This window comes from Kogia breviceps, chromosome 5 (assembly GCF_026419965.1).
Source record: "Kogia breviceps isolate mKogBre1 chromosome 5, mKogBre1 haplotype 1, whole genome shotgun sequence".
Lineage (NCBI taxonomy): Eukaryota > Metazoa > Chordata > Mammalia > Artiodactyla > Physeteridae > Kogia > Kogia breviceps.
The window spans coordinates 12537608-12556911 of record NC_081314.1 but is presented as its reverse complement, the minus strand read 5'-3'; the positions used below and the strand labels follow the sequence as shown (position 1 = coordinate 12556911).

Below are 19304 nucleotides of genomic sequence, written 5' to 3'. Positions count from 1 at the left end.
CGGTGAGTTGTTTCTTCCTAAATGTCCTTTCATCAAAGTTTCAAATTAGTAGCTCCAAATTTAGATTAACTGTTGGGTCATACTCAATTTATATGATATTCAATTTATATGAGTGCAGTAAAGGCTATTTTACAAGAAAAAGAAAAAGGAGAACATAAAACATAACAGATTTCAAATCAATTTAATCGAACAACTGAAAACAAAAGAAGCCTCATATACGGAGCAAAAACCTTAATATTAACACATTCAGAATCTACAGATTCAAATACGGGAAAATTAAACATGGAAGAGTACAATGCCTTTCTTTTTCGTAAGACTAATCAGTTACATTCAGGTAAAAACAAAACTTTAAAAAATAAGTGACTGAGATAAGAAATTAACTGGAATATCTGACCAAGCATCTTTGGTACAACTATCTTTTTTTTTTTTTTTTTTTTTGCGGTACACAGGCCTCTCACTGTTGCGGCCTCTCCCTTGCGGAGCACAGGCTCCAGACGCACAGGCTCAGCGGCCATGGCTCACGGGCCCAGCCGCTCCGCGGCATGTGGGATCTTCCCTGACCGGGGCACAAACCCATGTCCCCTGCACCGGCAGGCGGATTCTCAACCACTGTGCCACCAGGGAAGCCTGGTACAACTATACTTTAAATAAATCTTGCCTAAGCAAAGTTTCAAGTCCGAACATACAATGATTTTCTTACCATTTGGGGTCCAACATTCACATTTATTGGTCCTAAGGTTTTTGGTAAAATCTTTGTTGGTGAGTTGGTGCTGGAAACTGGAAATGCAACAAATGAAACGTTACCTGAAATTATATCAAAACACAGGTTAATGTTCTGCAATATCAAGGCCACCTTCTACCTATCTATACATCCATGGTCCTAACCAGCTGTGCTTAAGTAATTTATAATTATCTTAATAAGGAAGTTAAGACCAAAAAACCATACTGAAAAGCCAACCAACTATTGCTTTGTTGTTGTGAGGACAATTAGTTCTGCTGAATAGCACACCTGTAAAATAAATAGTTCAGTCTATCTGACAACTACTGGACATTGGTTTTTTGGAGGAAAAGTTGGTTTTTTAGAGGAAAGTTGGCTTATCTGACAACTACTGGACATTAAGTTGGTGTTTTAGAGGAAAAAACATTTTGAGTTCATAATGCACATCATAGTTTATATCAGAGTTGAGAATTCCAGTTAGATCTTTATTAGAAATCATAGAACAAAAATAAATGCATGAAGTATAACATGAAATAAAGTAAATATCTATTAGAATTTCTTTACAGTATAACATTTTATACTAAAAATTAACATGTTTTCAAAATGTTGAGTTGGCAGTGTTTTGAGATTTTATCACAGTGGAGAAATAAATGATGCCACCTAGTTACCGATGGTGGAAACTATGAGATCTGTATAGTGTTTTCAAGTGATTTCAACAATTTAAATTTCAAATTAAGGTAGCAAAATGCCTCCCCCCCAAATGAAAAGCCAACCAATAATTTTCTGAACTACTATGTCAACTACTTAACTTCTCTGGACAAACTTCAGTTTACCAAAGTTTCTCTTAGAAGGTAAGAATGTAATCCAATATAACAAAGGAGATCACACAAGGAAGTGTGTGCAAGAGGATCAATATTGAAACTCTGGAGAAAAAACAACATTTAAGAGCAGGACCGGAAAGGCACCTCCTTCTCACTCTCCCTCCCCCTTCCTGAGCTCCTCCAAAGCTTGCCCAGCTCCTGAATGCCCTTCTCTTATCTCCTAACTCTCAGTAGGTCTCCTGCAGTAAGGAACTCAGGCCACCAGGCTCTTCTTCCTCAACCTGGGAACTTACCGGCACCCTCACATATTTTTACCTATTTCTCTCTGAGTGGAAGATTCTCATATAAATTACTTCTTTCATGTCTGCTCTGCACTTCCTGTCTTCTCAGGGAACTCATGCATCAATTATTTACTCTGTCTTCTGAGTTTCCAACTATACCACTGGTTCCTTCCCTCCATTTCTCTCTCTGCCCATCTGCCTTGTATTATTTCCCTTCAAATTCTACATTTCAAAATCAAATTCTTTTTTTTTTTGCGGTACGCGGGCCTCTCACTGTTGTGGCTTCTCCCGTTGCAGATCACAGGCTCCGGATGCACAGGCTCAGCGGCCATGGCTCACGGGCCCAGCCGCTCCGCGGCATGTGGGATCTTCCCGGACCGGGGCACGAACCCGTGTCCCCTGCATCGGCAGGCGGACTCCCAACCACTGCGCAACGAGGGAAGCCCCAAAATCAAATTCTTTATCTTTCTCATGCCCACTCAGCAAGGCTCAGTACCCAAATCTGCTTCTCCTTCTTGGTACAGATCATCATGCACCCAGTGACCCGAACCAGAAACCATCAACCCCTCCTTATTCAACCGACTACCACATCCTACTTGTTACCTTCTTACCCTGGTTCCTTTATATTGCCGGTGCTTGTTTAATTTGGAACTTTATCAAATCTGGTTTGAAAACAGTTATTCTCTAATCCAGAGGTTCACAACCCTGGCTGTGCAATGGAATTACCTAGGAAGCAATTAAAAAATGCCAGTGCCTGGGTCTTACCCCCACAGCTTCTGATATAACTGAACTGGAGTCAACCTGGGCATCGACTGTTAAAAGTTCTCCAGATAGTTCCAAGGTGCAGCCAGAGCTGAGCCCCACTTCCCCGACTGGATATCCTACCGCAGACAGCTTTCCTACCCTTCTGCACATCTGTGAGAAACCAGTCTTTCCACGGATGAAACTGTTCTGGACACTCCCCTGTTTAAGGCCTTCAGAGAGTCCATGACACTTCCTAAACGCCTCTCAGACTCCTCACGTGACACAGAAGCTCCCGTTTGGAGATCTCACCCCGCCTCCCTTCCCAGTTTCATCTTCAGCTACCCTGTCCACATGTACCCTAGGCTCCCATCAGATTAAATACTCTGCAGTTCCAGAAAGGCCCCAGATCAACCACTCCAGCTTTGACGCACACTGTTCCTTCTGCTGGGAAGTCTCTCGCTACTGGGACAAGGCCCACCTTCCAGCACTTCAAACTGGTGCTCCTGACCATTTTCTGAGAAATCACCACGCGCCAGAGTCTGCTCTAGAGGCTTCCCGCATATACATCATCTCATTAATGCTTACGAGAACAGTGAGACACGCATTATTGATGACACCATTTTACACAGGAAGTTAATACAGAGTGAGGTCCCACAGGCAGTAAAGGGCCATAGCTCCACCTCCGAAGCTCCTGCTCTCCGTGTCACCTCCCCCCCATTACGCGTCTCCAGCCTCTAGGGTCTAGGTCTTGGATGCCCTTCTTCTGGCTTTTCATAAAACCTATTATTATTGACTTGTAATTCTACTATAAGTAGGCTATGTTGTCAGCTTTGTATCCTAGCACCTGGTTTAGTCCCTGGCACCAAAGAGGTACAGGAAACAATAAAAACTGTTTGATTTGCACAGATTGGAGCTGTTACCTTTCCTAATCTGGATGCCATACTTCCTGTAATGTAGCCTAAATTGTATCTTTTGTTACTTTTTAACAGGTGAAATAAATTTAAACACCAGGTCCTTTGTTTATTGTTTTCAAACATGACCGACCAACTGGTATTAGCAAATGGTTTCCTTACTCTGTAACTGTGCAACTGATCTTCTATACAACATGCCTATACGTTATCAAATACGGTTTGATATTTGATATTTATAACCCAAATATGGTTATTCACCTGTTTAAGAAGTCACTTAACTGGAGAATACTAATTTATAATTCCAGAGGGAGGAAAAGGTCTGTAATTGATAGACATGTGCCATAAACTCAGTCCTAGACAGGAGGGGAAACACCACCGATCCATGTGAGGAAGAACCCAGACATGATAAAGTCTGGCTCTCAGATGGTTTTTTAAAATGAACTTAAGGCTGCTGAATGTTTAAGATAAGATCATCTGTGATACACCATACTAGAAACAAAAGCCAAAAACTTACAAAAAACAGTGAAGCAAGAAACATACCAAATAATAATAATAATAATAATAATAATAATAATTAAGGTTAGGGAATGACCCTAAATTGAAACTTAACAGTAAAGACAAATTAAGAATATACAACTTAGGTCAAAAACAAAAAGAAAGGGGACTTCCCTGGGTGGAACAGGGATTAAGAATCCGCCTGCCAATGCAGGGGATACGGGTTCGAGCCCTGGTCTGGGAAGATCCCAAATGCTGCAGAGCAACTAAGCCCGTGCACCACAGCTACTGAGCCTGCGCTCTAGAGCCCACGCTTCACAACAAGAGAAGCCACCAAAGTGAGAAGCCCGCGCACTGCAATGAAGAGTAGCCCCTGCTCGCCACAACTAGAGAAAGCCTGCACACAGCAACGAAGACCCGATGCAGCCATAAATAAATAAATAAATAAATAATTTTTAAAAAATAATAAAATTAAATTAAAAAAAGAAAGGGCTTCCCTGGTGGCGCAGTGGTTGAGAATCTGCCTGCTAATGCAGGGGACACGGGTTCGAGCCCTGGTCTGGGAAGATCCCACATACCGCGGAGCAACTGGGCCCGTGAGCCACATCTACTGAGCCTGCGCGTCTGGAGCCTGTGCTCCTCAACAAGAGAGGCCACGATCGTGAGAGGCCCGCGCACTGCAACGAAGAGTGGCCCCCGCTTGCCACAACTAGAGAAAGCCCTCGCACAGAAACGAAGACCCAACACAGCCATAAATAAATAAACAAATAAATTTTTTTTAAAAATAAAAAATATTTAGGGAATTCCCTGGCGGTCCAGGGGTTAGGACTCCCTGCTTCCACTGCAGTGGGGGCATGGGTTCGATCCCTGGTCAGGGAACTAAGATCCCGCATGCCGTGCAGTGCGGCCAAAAATTTTAAAAATAAAAAAATAAAAGATAAAAAAATTTACTTGGCATCTACTGTATGCCAAGTACTAATGCTAAGCGCTATGGATACTCAGGGCAAGTGAACTGTCCACTGCAGTCAAGGGTCTAACACTGTTGGAGAGCCTTTCTGGATGGCAGTCCGACAGTGTAATTAGATAGGAGTTTGAGAATTGTGTGTTAGAGTATAAATTTTTAAGTAAGTGCTTTATAAACAATTATACACACTTTAAAGGCTCTTTCTACCTCAACAAATAACCTTTCAACTGCCCTCTGCTGCCTAAGTGGAAAGGTGATCCCTGGCCTCTGCAACAACGTTTCAGTTAATAATGGGTATTATACCCTCTGACCAGCAATTCCTCTGCGGGATATGTATCCTAATAATCTAAGCAGATAAGAACAGTTACACATGTCCTAGGATTGCAGCACTGTGGATAAAAGCAAAACCCTGGAAACAATTTAAATGTTTAAACATCTTTGGTACATGCATATGATGGGATATTATAAAGTCCCTAAAAAAATGACAAGTATGCATTGCCATGGAAAAATGTTCCCATTATGAGAGGATGATTAAATGGTATGATTCCATTTACCTTAAAAACTACACATACACATAAGTTTACATACGCATAAAGAGTCTGGCAAGATAACAATAATAGAGGTTAGCTCTGGGTGAGTAGTATGGAGAAGTGTTTTACTTTGTTTTATACTTTATTATTAATAAAGTTTTATGAACATGCATGCACCTGTTTTATAATGGGAAAAGCTATTGCCATTCTGAAGGAAAAAAAGACAGTGACAGAGAATCAGCCAGAGCTGCTGAAACAAGGTGAAGATCTATAAAATGAAGTATCTGTGTTTTAGAATTAGTAAAAATGAAATCTGTTTTAGAAGCAGTTAAAGGGGCTTTACTGGGATTTCAGTAATTTTAATATCCAGAAATAATAGCCAAGTATTTAGACATAGTTTGCTTTCACCAAATCAACTAGGTTCAGCAGCAGAAATATAATTTTTTGGACTCAAAAGGACATTTAAAGAGGTTATAAACATCCAGTCTCCTGAAATTTCAGCCACCTTAGGAGTAAACCAAACCAAGTCTAAACAATTTCTCTTAAGTACCTGGCCTTAATTCATAGCTCCGCAGCAACAGGGTCCTGACACTGTCCAAAAGCCAATGCCTGGCACTTGATGTATTTATTAAAAACAAAACTTTAAAAGACCTGCCTGGATTTTGGTGCTGGCAGTTCCCTGAATTAACTAAAATGAGATCGATCACCTAGGAAAGGGACTAAGAAAAGCTAACACTTATGCCAAACCCTGCACAGGCACAAAATTTCGGCTCAAATTTTATTTCCATTTCTTGAGTAACTGGAATCCTTCTGTTTTCCATTAGAATTGTCCAGACACCAAAGATTTCTTTCACTCATAATCCTTTGGGGGGTTTCAGTTATAGTTAATCACCTTCTATATGTCCAATTAAAATGAAAAATTCCATCAAATAATTGTGGTTTGTCTACATGAAGCCAATATAAATTATTTTTCACGGTACTGACCTTCTGGGGGAAAAATTATTTTTGGCCTGAATAAGCTTTGGGGAAAATCTTCACCCAAGCCTATATCACATTTTCCCAGAAGAACCTAATTAGTAACTTATAGGAAAGAATATGCTTATTTTATGGGTTTATAAATACCTCAAATCAGAAGTAGTGTATATCCCACATATACAGGGTCCAAACTTCACAGGACAAGCTAAACTTACAGCCCTAAATATAAGTTTAAAAATGACCTACACTGGGCTTCCCTGGTGGCGCAGTGGTTGAGAGTCCGCCTGCCAATGCAGGGGACACGGGTTCGAGCCCTGGTCTGGGAGGATCCCACATGCCGCGGAGCAACTGGGCCCGTGAGCCACAACTACTGAGCCTGCGCGTCTGGAGCCCGTGCTCCGCAACAAGAGAAGCCGCCTCAAAGAGAAGCCCGTGCACCGCAATGAAGAGTAGCCCCCCTTCGCCGCAACTAGAGAAAGCCCTCGCACAAAAACGAAGACCCAACACAGCCAAAAATAAATAAATAAATAAATTTTTAAAAAAAATTTGTATATACTAAAAAAAAGGCAGATGGACAATGTAAAAAAAAAAAAAACAATCTATGTAGCAAGAGGTGGCTGTCAGAACATTGCTAGTTTACATTTATGATGGTGGTCCTTATTTTAAATTTTTACTTAGTTCTTTGCTATACATCTGTATCCATACCCACAATAAAAATGATTTAATGTTTACAAAAAATAAAATAAAATGTTATCTGGAATACAACCACTTCTCATCCACTCCACTGCTACCACTATGATCCAAGTCACCATTTCTAGACTGATTATTGCAATATCTTCCGGATTCATCCACCTGTCCTGCATTAGGCCCACCTCACCCCACAAAACTACTCCCAACTGCTTTCCAATACAGCAGTCACTAGACCAGAGGCTATAAAGCACGACTTTAGTAGTTAGTACAACTGAGGACCTGATTTCTAAACATATTTAATTTTAACGAATTTAAATTTTAAAATTGAAGCAGTATAAAATATCTTCCCATTAAAAACAGCATTATTGTTTTGGTAGTACTACATTTCACCTCAATTGTTGAAAATTTAACATCTAAACAGAAATGTGCTCTAAGTGTAAAATACAGATTTTCAAGGCTAAGTAATCAAAACCTAACTCTCTAAAAATTTGATTATATTGATTACATGTTCAAGGATAATGTTTCGGATATTGGATTAAATAAAATCTATCATTCAAATTAATTTTACCTGTTTCTTTTTACCTTTTTCAGTGTGGCTACTGGAAAATTTTAAATTATGCGACTTACAGTATCCTACTGAACAGCACGGCTCTATCTACCATCACACAGCAGTCAGAGTGATCCTGCTTTGCGGAGTAATTCTCTTTGAAACTTCCAGTGGGCTTTGCATCTCAGTCTGTGTGATGGTTTACAGAGCCCTGTGTCACCTGACCCCTCCTTTCTGACCTCATCAGCTGTCAAATCTCTCCCTTCAATCCACTACATTCACCCAGGCCTCTTTGCTGTCCCTCAAACCATGACAAGCAAATTTCTACCTCACGGCCTTTGTCCTTAAAAGTTTCCCCTGCCGGTAACTTTCTTCCCCCAGATACCTACATGCCTTATTCCCCAGCTTCCTCGAAGATTCTGCCCAGTTGTCAGTGTATCAGAGATGCCTGATGACCCTACATCAGCACTTCTTCACTTACTATGACTTTCCACCAGAGTACTTATCTGCATATGATGTACTGCAAATTTATATTTACTTGCTTATAATCATATAAGCACCCACTCTCAGAATGTTAAGTTCTGTAAGAACAGGGGATTCGTTATCTCATTCACTGCTGTATCTCCAGCACCTAGCACAGTGCCTGGGACATAGCAGAGTTCCACAAATATTTGTTGGATGAATGAATGAATGAATACCCAAATACATGAATGTCTGCATGGAAGCATGTGATACAAATTCCAGAGACAGGATATACAGTTAAACTAAGTCTCCTCTCATCCCCGACCACCACCTAACCATTTCCTTCCCTAGTGACAGCTACTGGTGCCAGTTCATATACCTTTCAGAAATACTCTAGGCATATACAAACATATATGCATACATATCCTTTTTTCCTTACACATATGGTTTGCATATCAGTTTGCATGTTGCTTGTTTAGCAATACTATTTTAGATGTCTTTCCATACCTACGTATACATATGTAATTTTGCTTCAATATTTACTTCGTTAGCTATGTAATACTTCTTTTTATGGCTCTAGCAGCTTATCTGAGTCCCTTAATAATGGAAAGCTTTTAGTGTTACAAACATCATTAACAGTAAAATCTTTTATTACTACAAATAATACTGCAATGACTACACATATGTCTTTACACACATTGGTTATACCTACTAGCTGTACCAATTCACCCTCTGCTCAGAAATGTATGAAATGTATTCATTTCCACATATCCTTACGAACTCAAGTGTGTTATCAAACTTTATTGTTGTCAATCTTTAGGTTAAAAATAGTATCTCAGATTGATTGTATTTCAGATTGATTTTATTTTGGTTTTATTATTATGAATAAGACTGACGTGTTTTGTTTAAAAGTCATCTAAATTTTCCTTCCTGAGAATTATGACCAACATTCTACTGGCTGCTGATGATTTTTTTATTGGTTGACCCTCTTACGCAGGCCTCTCACTGTTGTGGCCTCTCCCGTTGCGGAGCACGGACGCGCAGGCTCAGCGGTCGCGGCTCACGGGCCCAGCCGCTCCGCGGCACGTGGGATCTTCCCGGACCGGGGCACGAACCCGTGTCCCCTGCATTGGCAGGCGGACTCTCAACCACTGCGCCACCAGGGAAGCCCTGGTTGACCCTCTTTAAATATTGAAGGATAAAGAGTATTCTTTGTTATACCTGCTGAAAATATTTTTCCCAATTTGACATTTGTCTTTTATATATGATTTTCTTTCTGCATTTTATTTTATTTATTTATTTTTTTGTGGTACGCGGGCTTCTCACTGTCGTGGCCTCTCCCGTTGCGGAGCACAGGCTCCGGACGCGCAGGCTCAGCGGCCATGGCTCACGGGCCCAGCCGCTCCGCGGCATGTGGGATCTTCCCAGACCAGGGCATGAACCCGTGTCCCCTGCATTGGCAGGCGGATTCTCAACCACTGCGCCACCAGGGAAGCCCTCTTTCTGCATTTTAAAAGAATGTTGTCAATCTCATAGTTCTTTCATGACTTTAGTGCCATTAAAATGGTCTGTGAGTCTGTTTAAATATAAAAATAAAGGAGGTCGGAGTAACTGCAAAGTTTATTTATTTATCTTCGCTTCCCACCCTGGAGCTGCACGTTATACATGGGTGTGCTATGTTTTACTCATCTTACAGGTTTGGTATTTCCAGTTGGATAGCTGTTCTTTGAATTTAATTATCATTCGTTACATACTAAAGACTGTATTAAACATCCCCCATGTTTTCTTATAATACTTCAATGCCTTCATTTAAAATTTTACATCCTTGACCATCTGGAATTTATTTGATGTGAGAAGTGAATGATCCAATTTATTTTTCCTAAATGGCTATTTTTAATGAGTAATCTACTCCCCCTCCCCCATGCAAACATGAAAGTCTACCTTATTGACATTCTATTTGCTCCACTGATCTGCCTACTTATGTGACAGTATCATGTGCTTCACTTCATTCACAATTAACATTTCAAACAGAGAATAAGGAGACTCAGAAAAAGAAGCGTCAAGCATCTCTTTCCTTCCCACACTACCTTTTAATTATTTGTTAATAACTGTTTTAACTGTATTAGATCAGTTTCAGATACAGTACTAATGAGGTCAAGTCACAGGTCGATTCTGGAATAGGCCCATTCATTTTGCAAAGAGCAAAGATTCCACAACCTTCAGACTATATTTCTCATTTCAGCCGGCCATCTAGAAAGCAACATAAGTCACTGAAGAGAGAGTAAAGTAGGGGGAACAATATGATGGCTCAGGGGATATCTATCACCTTTATTTGAAAAATAACTCAGGCCCAATAGATCAACAGCACTATCTTCATAAATAAAACACGTATTAATTGCTCATAATTAATTTGAAAAGACAACATATCCAACTGGAAACAGTAAATCTGTAAGATAGTAAAATACAGCACATCCATGTATAAGGGGCATGTCAGGAATGGGAACTGAAGGTAAATAAACCTTGCCGTACTCTGACTTCATTCGTTTACGTTTAAATATACTCAGATATTTTTTTTTTTTTTTAGTTTTCATTCTATTTATAGGTTAGCTACTATAATGCGCATTACCTATATGCACCCTATAACACTGCTTTGTTCTATTTTGCTGCATCTGTACTCAATCATGTTCACCAAAGTTGCCAAGATTAAATGCAAAGGCCACCATCCATTACTAAACTTTTTAACGTGGGTGACCATAATGTCACTGCAAATGGTCAGGGTGAGAAACGGAAGATAAAAGTTCATAATATCTCCAAAGTATAATGGTTCAAGTGACCTCTAGAACCTCCCTCTCTGTATGTGGTTCCAAAATGGAAATCAAGTATCCTTAACGCATAGATAAAGACAGAAGATCTGAAATGCACATTCCTACATATCATAGGCATGGAAGCCAAAGCCGGGATGTTTTTGCAGCTGTCAGAGCACAGGACTTCTGGGATTTCCCCCCAGTGGACCACCTCACCAGAATCTTTCCAAAGAACCACAGAAAGGATCCTTGAAATGACCATAACAAAAAACAGCTCTACAGCCCTCAGGGTATACTCTTAATGGGTCAATAAATCTTTTAAGTCAGTCTTTCCTACATACTTTCCCTAGAGGATCAAGTCTTTTCTCTTGGCTTCAATAAGCATTTTTACTTGGAGGACACCTTTTAAAACAATTAGCTAGCTCCCTCTTTCTCTGGTATCCAGAACCATAAATGCCCTGGATTCTTCAACTTGAAAGGAGAAAAACATTTCTCTTTCCATCTTCCTACATGTCAGGATTTACACAGGGCCTCTTCATTTCTTAGATGAACTCTTTAATTCAAGCTCTAGTATCTGGAATATTATAACTGTTTTCATTCAGTTTATCAAACCTCAAAGCTAAAAAATGTTAGAAATCATTTAGTCCATTCTCACTGGGTTTCCTTTGTAGGACCCTTCCCTTTCAATACTTGGTCGAAGTCCATCCAAAAACACGCATCTCATTGAGAGGCTGGATCCTACCCCTTCTTCACTGGCTTCTTTATCTTTATTTAAAACATGTCCTTTTGTCCTTTTTCTATTTACCCTGCTCAGACAAGGACATCTTTTAATTCTTAATTTTCTCATTTCTCTTCTACCTCCTTAATTAGAATTTCCCAGTTTTGGACACTCTATCTTCTGATTAATAATTGAATTAGTTTACCATATGGCCTCAAACAACTTCCTTCTTCTAAGCCTTCCCAGTAATTCTTACCAAATGTGCGTGGACATAGGATACAAAGGGGGTGAACAAAAGTGGGAGAGGGCGGTGTCCCTCTTATTCAAAATACATATTTCTGGGGCTACTTCCCACCTAAAGAAACCAGGTGGGAATGCATATTTTAAACAAGTGCCTCAGATGCTCATTAGGATCAAGCAAGACTGGTACAAACTGCTGCAAGTGCCCCTTTCCTCTCTGTTCAAATTAAGGAAGTAATGGCGTCTAAGTAACTTAGACTCTTTGTACTACACTTACCTCTATTTTCATTTTAAAAAGGAGAAAGGGCCAAGTGACGCTTATATTATCATCATCATCATCATTTTTGTTTCTGATTCTTAAATGTTGTATCTTTTCACTGTTTAGCCTATTTTCAACCACTACTTTTAGCACCATCCCCACAGCCAACACACCTGCCAGATGGCACGCAGACGCTGTCCGCACGCCTAGAAAAGAGTGTGAACAAAAAGCAGCACATTTTATCTGGTACCAAGAGCCACTGAATGGCTAGAGTAGATCAACACAGCTGGGTGCAACCACAAGGGTAAGAACTGATGAGCATTAGAACACCCAAAGGCACTGAACTGGAAATCACTCTCAAGAAGCAGCCCACAACCCTCTGAGATGGTAACCTGCCCCAGACAGTGTGAACAAATAAATCATTTCAAATTTACAGTCAAGAGAAGCTATTTTTCTAATATTTACAAAAGGTGGCAATGACTACAGACAGATCCAGAGTTTAAAAGGTGCGTTCTTAAAATAAATTTAAAACTTTAGGACACAAATTCAAAGAGACCACCCGTGAATCAGAATTTCAAAGGCAGTTCTTTTCCTTAGCAAATAAGAAAAGGGATCACTATATTCCATATGTCGTGCTAAGTAGTTTATTCAAAATTGCATTGTTACCAACTTCTTATTTCAGTAATATGTTTCACTGAGAGCTATTACTGAAGCTACATTTAAACCATACTGTCAAGAGCAGGAAATCTTAGACACCAGTATCAACAAACTATTTTGTATTAAAATCTTGCCCATTAAAAGATTCTGCTAAATTTTATAAATAAGTTCTACTGGGTCTCCTTGGCACACAGTAAGCGCTCAGTTAGAAGTCTCTTCATCTTTCTGTCAGAGAAATTGCCAAGAGAGCCGCCAAACTTTGCAAGAGAGAGCCAAATGCCGAAAACAAAGCTCCCTGCTGATGATCTCCAGCTTTAGAGTCAAGACCCAAAAGTTCACTTGAAAACTGGTTGCTTAAAACTTGGTAGAAAGGAAGAATGCTATTACACCATCGGTTCCTGGAGCCACTTGCAAAACAGAGTTAGCTCATAATACACTTAAGGCACCACACTCATACCTGCTCCTAAACAACAGAGTAAAAGGTTTTCTTTTCAGAAAAATGTAGGTGTCCGGAAAATCTTCCCTCTAACTTCCACACCAGAAATGAGAGATTTCTAGGTCACCATCAATAGTTTCTAATTGCATAAAAATATGTAAGGCAGAGAGAACGTCTACATCAGTCACTCTCTGGGTATTCTGAATTGGAGAAAAGTGAATAGGGAAGGCTCAGACTCCCCCAGACATCAGTTTTTGCTAAAGAGTTCACATATAAGGCAGGAACCACAGGTACTTCACTCCAGAAGTCTTCTTTCAGCCAATATATTGTTCTTCAACTGAAGGGTTAACGGTCTCAATTACTTCTGCACTATTGTTAATGATGCTGTAAACGTACTGTCATGCCTACATTTATGATCATAAGTGACACACTTTTTTTAATATAAATTTATTTATTTTTACTTTTGGCTGTTGTTGGGTCTTTGTTGCGTGCGCGGGCTTCTCACTGCGGTGGCTTCTCTTGTTGTGGAGCACAGGCTCTAGGCACGCGGGCTTCAGTAGTTGTGGCAAGTGGGCTCAGTAGTTGTGGCTCACGGGCTCTAGAGCGCAGGCTCAGTAGTTGTTGCCCATGGGCTTAGCTGCTCTGCGGCATGTGGAATCCTCCCAGACCAGGGCTCAAACCCGTGTCCTGCATTGGCAGGCATTGGCAGGCAGATTCTTAATCGCTGTGCCACCGGGGAAGCCACTGGCACACATTTTTGATAACTGCAATCTATGCTGCTGTCAAAGTTATGTATCACGTGAGGTCACCAACTTTTTTTTAGGGCTGTCTATTCCATCAAAACTATATATTCTTTGGTCAAAATTATAAAAGTTCTTACTCTAATCAAACCTATAACTTGGTAAATCCACTTTAAACTCCATGTAAGTTGGTTATCTTAGAAAAAAATCAACTGCTCCATTTTGCTATTCCTTAAAAAAGCAAAATGTACATAGATCGATTTTAAACTCAATCTTAATTCAAACAATGATCTGAAAAGTTTTGAAATCTCTAAATTCTATTGTCATTATTTGAAGCAAAGAAAATCTTCAGGGAAGCCCACAGATCCTAGCTCAGAGCAAGAGACATTTTCAATAACCTCCTTGAATCTTGCTATCTTTCCCAGTCCTTTCCTTAGACCAACTAAACATTTAGAAAATCGTTTAACATTTGCTCAATATGCAAATTTTGAACTACGGTTCAAGGTTCAAAGAATTTTTTGGCTATTATATGTTATTACTAACTTTACAGTGTAGGGTAGGGCAAAATTGTAGTAAATGCCTAATATGTGAAAGATCTAGCGCTCAGCACTGGTTTTCTAAGAGCTAACTTTAAGAAATACATACAGTTGTTATGTATACAGACACATAGTATACGGGAGCATAGAACTTCCCTACGTGTTACTTGTAAAAGGATAGATTTTTACTGTACTCATTATGAACTCCACGAATTAAAAAACTATTTTTTGACTGCTTTCATTACTTGCATATCACGTCCAAGCTCTTGTTCTTATTCTTTTCAGCAGATAAACATTCCCCTCTTTCCATTAGTTTACTTACTCTAACCTTAACTATCTTTTTTTAAAGAGGGAAACTGCAACACATCATTTCAATTAAACTCAAAATATTTCTCCCACATTTCTTATTCAAAGATCTTTAGAAATAAGTCTCATGGCTTCACACTGAAGATAAAATAGTCTCTCACTAAATGCAAATGATGTTTCATACTGCAATTTCATTTTGAGCCTTAATACCTATTGTGTAATTACAAACTTTTGCCACCTAAGTATTCCTTATATATTTTACAATGGCTTCGTTTTTTCCCTAATATTCTTTATGACTTAATAATCATTTTCTCCATCTCTTAAAGGCACTAAAATTAGCTTTCTCACATTTCCACTAATTACACATAAAATTTTTAAGATTAAGAAAAGCCTCTTCAAAAAGTATGTTACTCAGAATATGTTACTCTATACTGTTTCTCAAATCCTGAATGTAAAAGGATAAATTTGAAATGACTAAGTTTTCTTTATTCACTGATTAAGTCAGATTTATGGCCGCCCCTCCCGTTTCCAGCTACTGTGAATTTTGAATGAAACAACCTCAATTGTAACAGAAGAAACATCTGTTGCTTTTTCTCTTCAGCAGGGCTTTCCCAACTGAAAGAAAGCCTCTCTGCCTGACCTCCTCTCCCCCTCCCCCTCCCCCCCCACACACTAAGTTCCTTCAAACTTTTTAAAAAAGTAAATGTATGATTGAAAATTGTACCGTGTCCATTTAAAATGTCATAGTTTATCTAGAGACATTCACTTTACTACAGTTCAAATAATGAGTAAATGTTATTTACATACGTCACAAAAACAGAGACGTGACTGGCAGATTATTAATTATAACTAAAATACAGGCTTCAAGAGTATACTTGAAGTGATCAGCTCAAGTTGTCACACATGCCAGGCTCCCATAGTTATTGTTTATGGTAAAGATTTTCTTCACAGGATCCAGATTCATAGAGGATCTTGCACTCTATATTTTCTTTGCCAATCCAACGCGAACATAATGGCAGTCACTACCCCAAGAGGCAGACACCAAATGGTGCCACCCAAACTCTCACACTGTGCCTCATAATAAACCATAAAGCAGTGGAATGCACCGGCCCCTTTATGAGCAAACAATGCCTGAGCTTCATTAGAATACAGCTGACATTTTCAAAGCACAAATACTCTTAAGAAAAATGTACTAGGAAAAAAAAGAGAATGAAACAGCTATAAAAGCTGAAATGTTTTTTGTAAGTGTCAGGTTTATTTCAAAGATCCTGAGGAAGCACATTTTGCTGTTGACAATTTCAAAGTTTTCGTAAATGGGAAAAAAAAATGTAGAGTTAGAGGCAAAGCTTATTTTATTAACTACTGGAAAGAAATGAAAGTAAAAACTCACATCTGAATTGCACTCACAAGTAAGAACCACGAAGTACCTTTAATATTATTCATTTCTTTAACTGCTTCTTTAGTTCTTGCACGGAGAAAATGGAGCTCCAGAATTATCTTTATATTTCAATTGATTTATATAAGTAACTGAGTGATAAACTAAGCTTACTCTACCCCTCCCCCCCACCCCAACCCCCATACCCTGTAGCTTTCCTGTCTGCAACAAGCAAGGACGTCTTGAATTCAGCGTGCTCCTGGCTATTTATCAGTTTAACACTGCTGCTGTTGAAAGAATATAAAATAAACCCTGTAAAAACGCACCCAGCAGTAAGAAACAAAATGATCTCTCTTACCTGGTCTAATGAAGCATGCCTCTCACTGCAGTACCAACAACACTCTACAGTCTTTGTTACCATTCAGTGGAAACTTGAGACTGTGTCAGACATGAGCAATCGAGCTCAGAAACACTCAATTTAAAATACTTCTCAGTAAAACTAAAAAGATGCTCAAGAAAATAGTTTCGTTACTGGCTTTTAAAAGACATATAAATGTCTTTGCAACAAAGACACTTAAAAACGAAGGAAGTACAGGTCTTACTGTTTTAGAAATAGGCTTAAAATAAAAGTGGTGAAACAATACAATGCCTAACTCCACCCTAACATTTTTCTAAAAATAACTTGAATTTTAACTGGCTAAAAATCAAGATGGAACTTACTTATGAAACCTGCATATTTAGAATTATACATGTCAGGGTATTTGCGGGCTCCGAAGCAGTCACAAAGCAGGAGACCTTAGTGCATCTTGAAAGCAAAGCAAAAGCACCATGAGTTTCGGGGGGGGGGGGGGGGGGGAAGGAGGAGAAACTCTTGAAAAACTAGTCAGGCTTTTCAACCTGTAATAACTGTCCAGCTCCTCTGGGAGGAAAAAAAAAAAAGTCCTGGTTCTGCCCCCTGAGATAGGAGGCTATGCTTCAATGCCAAAATGAATGGCAGGCCCATTTCTGATATCAACAAAGAGCAGCTTAGTGGTGCTCGAATTTTTTTCACTTTCCCACACAGTTAGAAGTTCTAACTTTTTCAGGTTAGTACCTTTGTATCTAGGGTTAAGTACCTTTCTCCATTTTCTCGAGAGAACCCAATTATGTTGTCCTAGTTTTTTAAGTGATTAATTAAAAATACATACCTAATTATCTTACTCGGTTTTTCCTAGGCAGGAAGCTGAACAAAAGATGACCTATTAAATTCCTTTCCAAATCTAACCTTTGCAATATCAGATTACCATATGACTAATTATTAATATTAATAAGCTGTTCCTGCATCCTGACAATGGGCACCAAGAGAAACAAAAAGTAGGTTACAAACATAAAAATAAGGTAAAGGAGGCTATAAAATTTTCAACCAGCTCGGTATAAAGATCATTTATTAAAGTACATGTCTCTGATTATACAAATTCAAAACAATAAACGCTTCAGTCAACGGACATATGAGCCAAGCACTATTTTGGGCTCTGTGGATACAGCAGTGAACAAAAGCCAAATGAAAATCCCTGTCTTCAGTGGTTTATATCTCAGTTCCCTGAAAGTGTAACTCTCCTGGATGAATAAGGTACCTTTCCTTCTTTGATCAGGTACCACCTAATGTGAAATATTCCCCTCTGAAAGTATGTCTTGACAACAGCTCCAGCAGGGCAAGGATCTTGCACTTGGTTTAGTGCTGTATCCCCAGTGGCTAAAACAGAGCCTGTTAGACACCCCAATAAACATATACTGGATGAAACAGATCAAACAGAGCTTTTTCTTAGTCAAGTTTTTCTCTGTAAACAGACTATGGACCACATATTACACTTATATACACAGAGATATGTCAAAAATAATATAGCAGAGGGTATAAACTAAATTGAGCTGCAAGTACATAATTAGCTTAAAATTGAAAATACAACCTCTATGGCTCTGTATCTTTTCAGATTCTAAAATCTGTTTCCAATATCAAATATGAGGTCACTATAATATTTGAGTAAAGGAATCAGTTAAAATTCTATACACTAAGGTTTTGTGGACTATCAGTTTTCAGAGGCGCCTTGAATAAAAAAAAGAAGAAACTTGAAAATTACCCAGCATCCAATCAGTTTTGTGTATTAAAATCTAACATGGTTACATCTGTTTATATACCCACATTTGGAAATAATTTTCATCTCCCTATCCTGCTTCTCACCATTCTTGATCGCCTTACCAGAAACCACACCGAGTAAATAAGCACATACCTCTAACCTGTGAGGTTAGCCAGAAGTGATAGCCCATGTCACCCAAGGCCAGGATATTCAGGGTCTAGATATTGTCATACCTACTCTGTTACAGTCTTAAAAGGAAATTAAACTTTCTAATACTCAGGTACTCGGATCCTACTACTTCTAGTAGTAGGAAGTACGCAGAGCATCCCCTCCCCCACCCCCAGGGCTGGACAGTGATTTACATGTTCAAATATTCTACCTGGAATAGTTAGTATATATTCTAACAATCAATTAACAGTAACCCAAGGTCAGGAAGACATTGTGATGACTGAGGTCAAGTAATGAATAAAATAACATGGGGCCAAAGTAGGATTCCATTGGTCCTGCAGGAGCAATGTTTTTTCTCCCTAACCATCATTCATCTTTCCTTCAACAAATACTTATTGAGCACCTACTATGTATCAGGCACTGAGCTAGGCAGCAAATTGACCTGCTCCTTATTGTCTGCTCCAGAGATCTGACCTTTAGCCCTTCTCTACCATGTTTACTTGTCCCTGTTTCCCTCCCTTGCCAACGCCCCCTTTCAACTCCCAAATTCTTCATTCACACTGCTCTTCAATCCACTCCCAAGCCTTTCTCAGCGGGCAGCTTGATCGCTACCTTCTGTATGCCTTCATGAGTGTATGACACATTGTGGGGAAGTTCACGAGTCTTCCCACTGGCATAATAAAAATGCATCTTATGTAGATTCTCCCAAATAATTTCTCCTTAATCTTAGATAGAAAATCTACTTAAGGGAATTCCCTGGCAGCCCGGTGGTTAAGATCCTGCACTTCCACTGAAGGGGGCCTGGGTTCGATCTCC

The 19304-nt window shown here is 39.3% G+C and overlaps 1 protein-coding gene across 30 annotated transcripts in view; it reads right to left on the bottom strand.

The window, feature by feature from the left end:
* TFDP2 (transcription factor Dp-2) overlaps positions 1-19304 on the bottom strand; it is a 174376-nt gene that overhangs the window by 52056 nt on the left and 103016 nt on the right. For 13 of the 30 annotated variants that reach the window (XM_067033653.1, XM_059064949.2, XM_067033649.1 and 10 more), the window contains one exon: positions 701-804. The exons of 3 other annotated variants lie outside the window; for them this stretch is intronic. In XM_067033653.1, the coding sequence (XP_066889754.1) occupies positions 701-804 (104 nt within the window). Of the gene's footprint in view, positions 1-700; positions 805-16567; positions 17040-19304 lie in introns of those variants that run through there. 14 more of the 30 variants (XM_067033655.1, XM_067033650.1, XM_067033654.1 and 11 more) reach the window with 4 other exon arrangements.